The 13937-nt window shown below is 49.7% G+C and overlaps 1 protein-coding gene across 1 annotated transcript in view; it reads right to left on the reverse strand.

Moving 5' to 3' along the window:
- Positions 1-28: 28 nt before the first annotated feature.
- The window catches only part of LOC143933022 (uncharacterized), a 169602-nt gene continuing 155693 nt past the window's right edge, over positions 29-13937 (reverse strand). The window contains exons 2-4 of the mRNA XM_077455938.1: positions 3019-3091; positions 379-773; positions 29-263 (exon numbers count right to left, since the gene is read on the reverse strand). Coding sequence (XP_077312064.1) covers positions 29-263; positions 379-773; positions 3019-3091 — 703 coding nt within the window. The remainder of the gene's footprint in view (positions 264-378; positions 774-3018; positions 3092-13937) is intronic.

A 13937-nucleotide genomic window follows, 5' to 3' on the forward strand; every position in this document is an offset into this window, starting at 1 on the left:
CGCATGTGCGCCTATACAAGTATTTCATTCATTCATTCAGAGAGGACCGAGGAGAGCGGACTGGGGACTGAGGAGAAAGTACTGAGGACCGGGGACTGAGGAGAGAGGACTGAAGAGAGAGGAGCGAGGACTGACAAGAGAGGACCGGGGACTGAGGAGAGAGAGGAGAAATGACCGAGGAGAGAGGACTGGGGACTGAGGAGAGAGCACTGAGGAGAGAGGACCGAGGAGAGAGGACCGAGGAGAGAGGACCGAGGACAGAGGAGAGAGGACCAAGGAGAGAAGACCAAGGAGAGAGGACCGAGGACTGAGGAGAGAGGACCGGGGACTGAGGAGAGAGGACCGAGGAGAGACTACTGGGGACTGAGGAGAGAGTACCGAGGACTGAGGAGAGAGGACTGAGGAGAGAGGACTGAGGAGAGGGAACTGAGGAGAGAGTACCGAGGACTGAGGACCGGGGACTGAGGAGAGAGGACCGGGGACTGAGGAGAGAGGACTGAGGAGGGAGGACTGAGGAGAGAGGACTGAGGAGAGGACTGAGGAGAGAGGGCCGAGGAGAGAGGACTGAGGGGAGAGGACCGGGGACTGAGGAGAGAGGACCGAGGAGAGAGGACTGAGGAGAGAGGACTGGGGACTGAGGAGAGAGGACCAAGGACAGAGGACCGAGTACTGGGGACTATGGAGAGAGAACTGAGGAGAGAGGACTGAGGAGAGAGACCAAGGACTGAGGAGAGAGGACTGAGGTGAGAGGACCGAGGAGAGAGGGCTGAGGACTGAGAGAGGACCGAGGACTGAGGAGAGAGGACCGAGGACTGGCCAGGAATTTGGATGCCAGGCCCGGGCCCATTTCACTCTCCAGACCTCCATGTACTGCCATAGTCAGCCTAGGCACAGCCTCAGGTCCAGCCTCCAACTTCAGGTCCAGAGCCTGGGCATAACCTCAGGTCCAGCCTCCAACCTCAGATCCATAGCATAGGCACAGCCTCAGGTGCAGAGCCTAGGCACAGCCTCAGGTCCAGCCTCTAACCTCAGGTCTAGAACCTAGGCACTGCCTCTAAACTCAGGTCCAAAGCCTAGGCACAGCTTCAGGTCCAGCCTCTAACCTCAGGTCCAAAGCCTAGGCACAGCTTCAGGTCCAGCCTCTAACCTCAGGTCCAAAGCCTAGGCACAGCCTCAAGTCCAGCATCCAACCTCAGGTACAGAGCCTAGGCACAGCCTCAGGTCCAGCCGCCAACCTCAGGTCCAGAGCCTGGGTACAGCCTCAGGTCCAGCTTCTAATGTCAGATCCAGAGCCTAGGCTCAGCCTTAGGTTCAGCCTCCAACCTCAGGTCCAGAGCCTAGGCACAGGTTTAGGTCAAGCTGCCAACCTCAGGTCTAGAGCATAGGCACAGCCTCAAGTCCAGCCTCTAACCTCAGGTCCAGAGCCTTGGCACAACCTCAGGTCCAGCCTCCAATCTTAGGTCCAGAGTATAGGCACAGTTTTCAGTCCAGCCTCTAACTCAGGTCCAGAGCCTAGGCACAGCCACGGTCCAGCTACTAACCTCAGGTCCAGCCTCCAATCTCAGGTACAGAGCCTAGGCACAGCCTCAGGTCCAGCCTCTGATCTCAGGTCCAGAGCCTTGGCACAGCCTCAGGTCCAGCCTCTAATGTTAGGTCCAGAGCATAGGCACAGTTTTCAGTCCAGCCTCTAATGTTAGGTCCAGAGCATAGGCACAGTTTTCAGTCCAGCCTCTAACCTCAGGTCCAGAGCCTAGGCACAGCCTTGGGTCCAGCCACTAACCTCAGGTGACATCCAGCCTCCAATCTCAGGTCTAGAGCTTAGGCACAGCCTCAGGTCCAGCCTCCGATCTCAGGTCCAGAGCCAAGGCACATCCTCAGTCTAGCCTCTATAAAGACTTCAAGTTGGTCCTTGCAAATGCTGATTCCAACAGCTGCCTTAACAGGAGCCAAAGCACCATTATTGATGGTGGCCAGGACAGGTCCACCAAAGTGGCAATCACCCCGACCTTAAAACAGGGCGCTCGTTGTATGTCGCTTAATACGTCGCTCAGCACTTGGAACAGGTTGCCAAGACCAGTCACCCATACCAGGACAGGCCGACCAAGCGTGCCAAGTACCAATTTCAGCTCCTCAACAAGGAACTGAAACTCCCATTTCTGCACCAAAACACAGGGCCCCCGTTGTACGTAGCACAGGCAGTCCCCCAGTTACATACATGTGACTCATGTGTACAGGCAGTCCCCCAGTTACATACATGTGACTCATGTGTACAGGCAGTCCCCCAGTTACATACATGTGACTCATGTGTACAGGCAGTCCCCCAGTTACATACATGTGACTCATGTGTACAGGCAGTGCCCCAGTTACATACATGGTGACTCATGTGTACAGGCAGTGCCCAGTTACATACATGTGACTCATGTGTACAGGCAGTCCCCCAGTTACATACATGTGACTCATCATGTGTACAGGCAGTCCCCAGTTACATACATGTGACTCATGTGTACAGGCAGTGCCCCAGTTACATACATGTGACTCATGTGTACAGGCAGTCCCCCAGTTACATACATGTGACTCATCATGTGTACAGGCAGTCCCCCAGTTACATACATGTGACTCATCATGTTACAGGCAGTCCCCCAGTTACATACATGTGACTCATCATGTGTACAGGCAGTCCCCAGTTACATACATGTGACTCATGTGTATAGGCAGTGCCCCAGTTACATACATGTGACTCATGTGTACAGGCAGTCCCCCAGTTACATACATGTGACTCATGTGTACAGGCAGTCCCCCAGTTACATACATGTGACTCATCATGTGTACAGGGCAGTCCCCCAGTTACATACATGTGACTCATCATGTGTACAGGCAGTCTCCCAGTTACATAACATGTGACTCACACTTACAAAGGGAGGGAGACAACAGGAATAGATAATCTACACCTAGAAAAGGAACAACTCACTCCTGTAAGAGTTATCATGGGAAAAGATGTCTCCACCGAGGCTTTATTACCAATCCTTGTTTCCACGACAACCCAAAATTTTCAAAACCAAAGTCAAAGGGACAGAAAGTGAGATTAAATTTTCTGAACAGGGAACAGACAGAAAAACAAACGTTACAGGGGTGTTAACCCTTCCCTATGCTATCCAAAAAATGGAAAGATGAATTTTTTGAATGGAATTACACTTAAAAAAAGTACCTGTTCCAACTTACATACAAATTTACTTTAAAGCGGAGTTCCCCCCAAAAGTGGAACTTCAGCTTTAAGCACTCCTCGCCCCCTTACATGCCACATGCCACATTTGGCATGTCATTTTTATGGGGGGGAGGGGAGTGGGTGACTAATTTTGAGTGGAACTTCCTGTCCCACTTCCTACTTCCGACTACAGGCCCCCCTAGGCGACTCCTCCTCTCCCCCTAGGTGGCCCCTCCCTTTCGGCAATCTTCTGGGACACGTCACAGGTCCCATAAGATTGCCTGTCCACTTAGAGAGCGCAGCGTGACTCGCACATGCGCAGTGCGTGCCCGGTCGTGAAGCTGCAAGCTATCACGGCCAGGCGCCCACCGTTTCAATGGAGGTGCCGCGGAGAGGAGGGGGAGAGGAGCGAGGCTCCATGCAGCCGCATCGCTGGACCATGGGACACATGAGTGTCTGTTTATTAAAAGTCAGCAGCTACTGCCTGTACATTTATGCTTCCAGATCAGCCCCCCGGTCTCTCCTTAATACCTCTTCCCACACTTGGAATTGCATAGCTCCTAACTGCCCCTGATTTGGGGGACCGTCCCTGATTTGGAAGGACTGTCTCGGATCTCAGGGGACTGTCCCGGATTTGGAGGGAATGTTCTGGATTTGAAGAGACAGTTCCGGATTTGGAGGGACTGTCCTGGATTTGAAGGGACAGTTCCGGATTTGGAGGGACTGTCCAGGATTTGGAGGGACTGTCCTGGAATTGGAGGGAATGTCCTGGATTTGAAGGGACAGTTCCGGATTTGGAGGGACTGTCCCGGATTTGGAGGGACTGTCCCGGATTTGGAACAAAGTCCCTCTGTCCCTCTTTCCTCCTCATTTGTCCCTCATGTTGGTCTGTTCTATATAGTTGTATATAAAATGCACTTTTTACCTTTTAAAAAAGTGTTTCCCAGCGCTGATCCTTTCATCCGATTTCTAAATCGTTGTATTTGTAAATTTCCAAAAGCCAATATAAAGGAATAGTAGTTCTTAAAAAGCACTTGTGGGTTTAACTAATCATTTTTTGTATACTTCTCCTTTGAAGGGGCGTGGCAGGGGGGTATGTTCCTCTGCCTACATACTTTTTTTAATAGGTGTCTCTCGTTCCCATCGTTAAAGGTTGGGTGGTTATGGAATTGGTTTCCAAGGCCAGTCATCCATGCTAGAACATGCTGTACCAATTTCAGCAACAAGGAACTGCACCCAAAACAGGACCCCCCTATTTTACATAGCATGTCTGTGCCCCCAGATCAGGGCTCCCGACCTCTCCATACCTCTTACAGTCCTTTAGGACAGGTTGCCAAGGCCATTTGCCCATGCCAGGACATGCCGACCCAGCATGTAATGTACTACACCTTCTCAGTTACATAAAACGGGTCTACACCCGACAGCTGAGTGCTCTCAACGGTGCGGTAACGCTGCCGATTTTCTACATTGCTTTTGGTTCTCACCAATAATTCCATCTTTCTGGTCAGAAGTTGATACCCTCATTTCCTCAGCTTTACGCACCCCTAATATATTGCCCCCTGAGAACTGCTTATTAGATGTGCTTGGTGATTTGACTATATCTAAATCCAGGTTTTCTATGCATTCTGTATTGGTCTGTTAAGAAAACCATTCTACTCTCCTGAAAAGGGGCAACTGAAACAAAGCTTAAAGCGGCAGTCCGCCGGGACTCCGCGTTTATTTATTTTTTTAAAAGCCAGCAGCTACAAATACTGCAGCTGCTGACTTTTAAAATAGTGACACTTACCTGTCCAGCGCGCCCGCAATGTCGGCACCCGAAGCCGATCTCTAGATCGTCTCTCGGGTGCTGCCGCCGCCATCTCGGGTATGGGAATCAGGAAATGGAGCCCTTCGGCTTCATTTCCCGGTTCCCTGCTGCGTATGTGCGAGCCGCGCAATAAGGACGGTCCCCGCTGCCTCTGGGATCTGTGTGTTTCCCAGCAGGCAGCGGGGCACTTGCGGAAAGGGGCGTAATCTACGCCCCTTTCCGCAGAGAGCTATCCCGGAAGTGGGTGCAGATACCTGTACTGTACAGGTATCTGCACCCCCCTCCCCCCTGAAAGGTGCCAATTGTGGCGCCGGAGGGGGGGAGGGTTCCGATGAGCGGAAGGTCCACTTTAGGGTGGACCTCTGCTTTAACATCTGCGCAGGGGTGGACTGACAACTCATGGGGCCCCTGGGTCAATAGGAGAATATGGGGCCCCCAGGCAATCAGAGATTATGGGGCCACACAGTATACACACACACAGTATACAATCACACAGTATACACACACACAGTATACAATCACACAGTATACACACACACAGTATACAATCACACAGTATACACAGATATGTTTCAATTGGCTGAGAAGGTACTGGAGAGGTGGGGCAGCTATAGTCTCTGGATTTTTAAGGGTAAGGGACATTTCAGAGACAGAGGTAAAAAAAACACAGATTTTTACATAGTGTTCCTGGTTTTACTGAGGCTGGCAACCCTGATGGGGCAACCCAGGGGTTACTTGAGTGCGCGCCGGTGTGCCGGGCCACGAATGCCTGTGCACCGGAGCGCCGCTCCACCGCGCATGGGCGCAGGGACACGGCGGATGCAGATGGAAGGATTATTCCTCTGATATGTGCTCAGGTTCTTCGGCTGGAGAGCGAGGTCCCGGAGGGAGGGGGCAGCTGCCCCTCCACTGTGCAGGCTTCCGTCCTGAGGGCCGGAACTGCGGGAGCTGCAACCCAAATGTCCTGTAGCGCTGACTAGGAGGGAGACGCATCTAGAAGGATCTGTTCCTTACCTGCGTGTAGGGGCCTGTTCTGTTAGGGCCATCCCTGAAGTCAGTGGATGGGTGTCAGCTAAAGGGGATACTAGTGAGTGTCCTAAAGAAAAGTGGTGTCTGCTGCCAAAGCGAGGAAAGGACTTAACTTCCCACACAGCCAAAGTGTAGTCCAGCACGGCTATCTGGATCAATTTAATGGGGTGAAGTAGGAGTTGTCCTCATCTGTGCGTAGTCCAAGTTGGAGTATCCCACTAATCCCTTCTCCTATCCAAGTTCTACCAATAAATATAAAAAAAAAAAAAAATACCGTAGGTCTAGACTGACCATTGGATAACGAGCAGAAGAATGTCCAGTGATAGTGTGAAAACACCCAAGTTTCTGGCTGCAGGATAATAAGAGGGAAGCCCAGGAAAGACTATACCCAGCAACCCAGTGCTACACTAGGAAATGAAACTCCTATTACTGCACCCAAAACAGGGCCCCTGTTGTACATAGCACCTCCGCGTTCCCAGATCAGGGCCCCTGGCTCTCCTCCTCCCTAAGGGTTTCCTTAATACGTCTCTCAGCACTTGGAGACAGTTGATTGTCCATGCTAGACCACCAACCATGCAATGTACCAATTTCAGCACCCAACACAAGGAAATAAAACTCCCATTCCTGCACACAAAACAGCGCCCCTGTTATCCAAAGCACTTCTATGCATTCAGATAAGAGCCCCTAGCCTCTTCTTAATACTTATACCTCTCTCACACATTGGAACAGGTTGCCAAGGCCAGTCATCCATGCTAGGACACACCACCAAGCGTGCAATGTACTAATTTCAGCACCCAACCCAAGGAACTGAAACACACATTCCTTTATCCAAAACCATACCCCCTTCCAGGGTCCTTCCCATGATTAATGGCTCCTCTGGGAGCTGGAAACAAGGGGTTAAAGTGGACAGCCACCTGTGTGGAAAGAGATTGGAGGATAAAGGGAACATCCAGAACTGGCTCATCTGTCTGAGGGATCAGTGAGAATAGTTGGTGAGAACTTTGTATATAGGCTATTCTAGCTCAGGTTTGGCTTTCAAACTACAATGGCTTTACCGAAAGTAATGCAAAAACAGGCATAACTTTTTTTTGTTAACTTACATAGGTCATTCAAATGTCACATATTGATGGAGTAACTCTTCTTCTTTCTCGTTGCGGGAAAATAATGGATTCCAAGCTGAAGCAATGTGCCATCACTGAGTTCTTGATGAAGGAGACATGCAGGCTCTCCGACATCCACAGTGAGCAGTGCCGACAGCTTTATACGAGCCTCAATTTAAGCCTCGCCCAATTTTCTGAATATATCAAGAATTTCAGCCTTGAGGAAGGGGGAAACAATTCCCCTGAAACGTGTTGGCTAAACCTGTTATTTTCAATAAGTTTCTTGAATAAATCCTTGAGTGAGACGATCTTTTGTTACTCTTCTATAACCAACCCAATGTCTCCTGCTGAGACGCCCTTTCTTTCCTATCAAAGAGGCAGCAGCCCAAGACCATGACAGAGTCTACTGGCATTGTCCCTCTATTGGGTCTTCATCCCCCCAGAAGGAAATGGTTCTCTACAAATATATCCATCAATCAGACATGGGCAAATGAAGAAGAAACCGAAAAAACACTGGATAGGCGCACTCCGGATCAGGTAAAATAGGTTGTGGAAACAATAAAGGCACAACCTATTTTACCTGATCCGGAGTGCGGCTATCCAGAGTTTTTTTCGGTTTCTTCATTTGGCTAGTGCAATTAATCTGCACCTGGGACCCCTACTTAGTTGGAGTGGCCAGTTTCTTGGTGGATCAGCCTGGATCGGTGGATTTTTCTTTTTGTAATCAGACATGGGCGCCGTCAATAAATTCGTTTCGTTCTGTTCCGTTACGGTTCGTATTAAAATTAATTCGTACTTCGTATTTCGTGTCCGAAATTCAGTTTCAATTCGTACGAAATACGAATTGCCGTTAGGTTCGTTAACTTGTACGAACATTCGTTACGATGAATTTAACGGCAAAAATATACCTCAATATGGCAGTCGATGCTGATGGAAGTTTGGTTTCTATCCGAAATACGAAATTCCGTTGAAGAATTTCCTATCCGAAATACGAATTTTCGTTAGATGAGGGGGCCCCCACCATCCCTGTGCTGTGCTGACTTCCTCCTTCGCATTCGTAAGCAAAAGTTCGTATTTCGTACAGAATTTCGGACGCATGGCAATTCGTATTTCGGATCCTCCCGAACGTACGAATTTAGGAAAATTCGTACGAATTTGAGATTCGTACGAAACGAATCGCACATGTCTACCATCAATACAAAACGTTGAATCCATCAGCCCTGCACTGTCATCCACACACACTCCAGACACCTCGTATGGGAAGAGTACATCACTTTAATGGGCCAACCTCACGAGGATCTGAAGCTTCCATCCGGATTTATTGAGCATAAATGTAAACGAAATACATTGCAGCTTTACATTGGCTTCCCTGAATTGTGATGGATATCTTCTGTCTTTAGGTAAAATGGGCCTGTTTTTCAAGAACGGCGCACTTCTTATTACCACGACGATGTTCCTCCAGGAATTAGTCACGTTCCAAGTAGCTGAACATTTATTTTATGATGTCGGGTTCAATGTGCATGAACTGGCCTTCTCCGCCATAAACGCTAAACACATAATCAATATTTATATGAGCGTTTCGGTGATGTCACGTTGTAGCTGCTTCACGTTTTATTGGAAATTTCTTCCTATCCATTTATTTTCCAGGAATATACTCAGGCGGCACTCCAGGCAGATGTAGAAGACCCCCAACTACAGTCCATGTAAACCCCTAAAAATGAACGTCTGTGATTTTCTCCCTTTCAGTCTGTAAAAGGTGAACTGCAGGAATTAGATAAATTGCACCCCTGCAGTGGGGTTACCCTGAAAATGCAAGATTTAAATCAGCCTTTCTCAACCTTTTTAACACAGAGGAACCCTTGAAATAGTTCTCCGGTCTCGGGGGAACCCCCTGCTAAAAATTAGAAATCTACAACTCATGATACAATAGTGTGATGGTCAGTGGGAAGAATGGTCCTCACACGTGTGGTCATTGGGAAGAATGGTCCTTACACTTGTGGTCATTGGGAAGAATTTTCTCACACTTGTGGTCATTGGGAAGAATGGTCCTTACACTTGTCATTGGGAAGAATGGTCCTTACACTTGTGGTCATTGGGAAGAATGGTCCTTACACTTGTGGTCATTGGGAAGAATGGTCCTCACACTTGTGGTCATTGGGAAGAATTTTCTCACACTTGTGGTCATTGGGAAGAATGGTCCTCACACTTGTGGTCATTGGGAAGAATGGTCCTCACACTTGTGGTCAGTGGGAAGAATGATCCTTACACTTGTGGTCAGTGGGAAGAATGGTCCTCACACTTGTGGTCAGTGGGAAGAATGGTCCTTACACTTGTGGTCATTGGGAAGAAGGGTCCTCACACTTGTGGTCATTGGGAAGAATGGTCCTCACACTTGTGGTCATTGGGAAGAATGGTCCTCACACTTGTGGTCAGTGGGAAGAATGATCCTTACACTTGTGGTCAGTGGGAAGAATGGTCCTCACACTTGTGGTCAGTGGGAAGAATGGTCCTTACACTTGTGGTCATTGGGAAGAAGGGTCCTCACACTTGTGGTCATTGGGAAGAATGGTCCTCACACTTGTGGTCATTGGGAAGAATGGTCCTCACACTTGTGGTCAGTGGGAAGAATGATCCTTACACTTGTGGTCAGTGGGAAGAATGGTCCTCACACTTGTGGTCAGTGGGAAGAATGGTCCTTACACTTGTGGTCATTGGGAAGAAGGGTCCTCACACTTGTGGTCATTGGGAAGAATGGACCTTACACTTGTGGTCATTGGGAAGAATGGTCCTTACACTTGTGGTCATTGGGAAGAATGGTCCTCACACTTGTGGTCATTGGGAAGAATGGTCCTTATGCCGAGTACACACGACCGGACTTTTCGAGGGACTAGGTCCGACGGTCTTTCCGACGGACTTACGGCGGAGTTCCGACGGACTTTCCGAATGAACAGACTTGGCCACACACAATCACACCAAAGTCCGATGGATTTGAACGTGATGACGTACGACCGGACTAGAATAAGAAAGTTCATAGCCAGTAGCCAATAGCTGCCCTAGCGTAGTTTTTTGTCCATCAGACTAGCATACACATAAACGGATTTCTCAGACCGGCAGAGTTCCAGCGGGAAAATTTAAAACATATTCTATTTCTAAAGCCCGCCGGATTTTTGGCAAGCAAAGGTCCGATGGAGCCCACGCACCATCGAATTGTCCGACGGACTCATTCCTTTGGACCTTTGCTGTCAAAAAGTCCGGTCGTGTGTAGTGTACGCGGCATTACGCTTGTGGTCATTGGGAAGAATTACCTCCTAAGCCCTTGTACACACGGTCGGAGATTCCGACAACCAAATCCGTCGGAGTAATTCCGACGGATTAATTCCGGAAGAGGTCCGGAAGTGATGTTGCATACACACGGTCGGACAAAGTTGTCAGAAAATCAGATTGTACATAACGTGATGACGTTATTTCGTTACGACTGGACTACGTTCAGGCTAGTAGCCAATAGCTTTGGTCTAGGAATTTGTTCTGAGCATGCGTGGCACTTTGTCCGTCGTAGTAGGCTACACATGATCGGAGTATGTCCGATAGGAGCATTTTGACGGAAAATTTTACCGGCGCGACTCAGAAAAAGGTTCCTGCGCTACTTTGGGGGTGACTTCATCATGACTTGCATTGACTTCTGTTAACCACTTACGAACCGCCCCGCCATCATTATACGGTGGCTGTTTGACATTGAATACCGTCGCTGCCATAACCCCGGTATATTTTTAACCGCTTCAAGACCAGCCACTTATACCCCCTTCCTGCCCAGACCAATTTTCAGCTTTCAGCGCTGTCGCACTTTGAATGACAATTGCGCCGTCATACAACGCTGTATCAAAATGACATTTTTATCATTTTGTTCCCACAAATTGAGCTTTCTTTTGGTGGTATTTGATCACCTAGATCGGAGTTGCGGTGTGTCAGACTGACACACTGCAACAACGATCGCTGTGATTGTTATCCTGAAAGATGTCATAGGCAGACCACACACAGTAGGAATATCCGACAAAACGGTCCGATAGGAAACATTCCGTCGGAATCTCCGACCGTGTGTACAAGGGATTACAGATAGCTAAAAAGATCAAAGGTGTCGGTGGGAACTTATCTGAGAGGCAGAAATTGCCCAATGCTGAAGGAACCCCTAGCAACCTTTGGAGGAACCCTGGTTGAGAATCCCTGGTTTAAATGCTCATTTTAGCCTTGGGGTGCAGAGATAAAGTGTATTACTTACCCTACCCCTCAATCTGGAAGGCTCCAGCAGGGCCGGGACAAGGAGAAGTGGCTGCCCTGGGCACTGTGCTATCATGTGAGGTGGGGGGAGGGGGCACCACAAGGAGGTTGGGGGAGAGGGGATTTGTGTTGGGAGGGGGAATTTGGGGGATGGCAGGGGATAAGAATTTTCAGAAACAGGGAGTAATCAGCGCAAACACAATATAAGAAAAACAAATGCAAGCTGAACGCTATAGGTAATCACATACACCTAAAAATGATCAATAAAACAGTAGTAAGTGCAGCGCAAAAATAATAAAAAAAAAATGGGAAGAAAGTCCAATCCAGATGAATGGCTCCAGTAACCGGACAGATGGAATAATAGGATCCCTCGTGAAAAAAGATGGAAAATCCTTCCAATATTAAGTGACAGTTCCGCCACCACATAAACCAAAATACGCTTACCAGAAATGGTGGACCTCCTTATCACAGAAGGTCAAAAGCGCGTTAATCCCCGCAGGCCAAAGCAAGCCACGGAATGTTTCGGGGGGTGGGGGGGGGGGGGGGGCGCTAACAAGAGTTGCTAACAAGCAATCAGAGTGGCTAACAAGAGAGCCGGCCGCTGAGTGATGCCTACAGATGCATATCGTCCCGCTACAAGCACTTGAAGTCCAGCGATGTACCGATACGTGATTTGCCGGCAAGCGGTACTCTGTCCCTTCTGTCATAAAAGACTCTCCCTGCCTCTGCAGCTCAGATCACTTTTATAGCACCCGCTCTGGGCCGTGACTTCTGTGTACATGCAGGGGAGTGATGTCATTGTGGCAGTAGCGGTGTGTCCATAAGGGGCGCATGGGCGCCGCCCCCTCTCTCCTGCCACCCCTTCTATCACCAATAGATAGATTCATGCGTTGCATGAATCTATCTATGGCCGCCGCTGCCACCCCCTATTCAGGTGCCCAGCCAAGGAGCATCGAGGAGCTGTCTCACCGAGATAGGGTAAGCACAGACAGCGGACGGGGGGCACAGTGGGATCATTTTATATGGCACAGTGGGAGCATTTGATGGGCACAGTGGCTGCGTTTGCTAAGCACAGTGGCTGCGTTTGATAAGCACAGTGGCTGCGTTTGATGGGCACAGTGGCTGCATTTGATAGGCATAGTGGCTGTGTTTGATTGCACAGTGGCGGCAGTTGATGGGCACAGTGGCTGTGTTTGATGGTACAGTGGCTGCGTTTGATGGGCATAGTGGCTGCATTTGATGGGCACAGTGGCGGCAGTTGATGGGCACAGTGGCTGCATTTGATGGGCACAGTGGCGGCAGTTGATGGACATAGTGGCTGCATTTGATGGGCACAGTGGCGGCAGTTGATGGGCACAGTGGCTGCGTTTGATGACACAGTAGCTGCGTTTGATGGAGCACTGTGGCTGTGTTCGATGGTGCAGTGGCGGCAGTTGATGGGCACAGTGGCAGCGTTTGATGGGGCACAGTGGCTGTGTTTGATGGTACAGTGGCGGCAATTGATGAGCACAGTGGCTGCGTTTGATGGGCACGGTGGCTGTGTTTGATGGTACAGTGGCTGCGTTTGATGGGCACAGTGGCTGTGTTTGATGGGGCACAGTGGCTGAATTTGATGGGGCACAGTGGCTGCATTTGATGGGGCACAGTGGCTGTGTGTGATGGTACAGTGGCGGCAGTTGATAGGCACAGTGGCTGCATTTGATGGGCACATTGGCTGCGTTTGATGGGGCACAGTGGCTGTGTTTGATGGGCACAGTGGCTGCGTTTGATGGGCACAGTGGCTGCGTTTGATGGGGCACAGTGGCTGCGTTTGATGGGGCACAGTGGCTGCGTTTGATGGGCACAGTGGCTGTGTTTGATGGGGCACAGTGGCTGCGCTTGATGGGGCACAGTGGCTGCGTTTGATGAGGCACAGTGGCTGCGTTTGATGGGGCACAGTGGCTGTGTTTGATGAGGCACAGTGGCTGCGTTTGATGGGGCACAGTGGCTGCGTTTGATGGGGCACAGTGGCTGTGTTTGATGGGGCACAGTGGCTGTGTTTGATGGGCACAGTGAGGCTGCAATTGATGTTTTTTTTTTTTCAGAATTTTTCAGTTTGTTTGCACCCCCTCAAAAATTTTGGGCACCCACTGCCACTGCCCAAGTGGCCAGAGAGAGCAAACCTGGGTGGAAGATTGGGCAAAGATGGGCACATCCAGAATTTGCTGTAGCAGTGACGGCGCAGCACTGGAGGGCTTCTTTAGCAGGTAATTCTCTCATAAAGTGCTAATACACTATATTGCCAAATATATTGGGACACCCCTCCAAATCCTTGGGTTCAGGTGTTCCAAACACCTCCATGCCCACAGGTGTATAGAATGGAGCACCTTGGCATGGAGACGGCTTCTACAAACATTCGGGAAGGAATGGGTCCCCCTTAGCAGCCCAGTGAATTCAGGCGTGGTACTGTGATAGGTGGCCACCTGTGCAATAAATCCGTCCGTGAAATTTTCTTTGCTGCTAAATATTCCGCGGTCACCTGTTAGGG

The sequence above is a fragment of the Lithobates pipiens genome, unplaced genomic scaffold (assembly GCF_037356315.1).
Source record: "Lithobates pipiens isolate NorthernLeopardFrog02 unplaced genomic scaffold, aLitPip1_a1.2 Scaffold_27, whole genome shotgun sequence".
Classification (NCBI taxonomy): domain Eukaryota; kingdom Metazoa; phylum Chordata; class Amphibia; order Anura; family Ranidae; genus Lithobates; species Lithobates pipiens.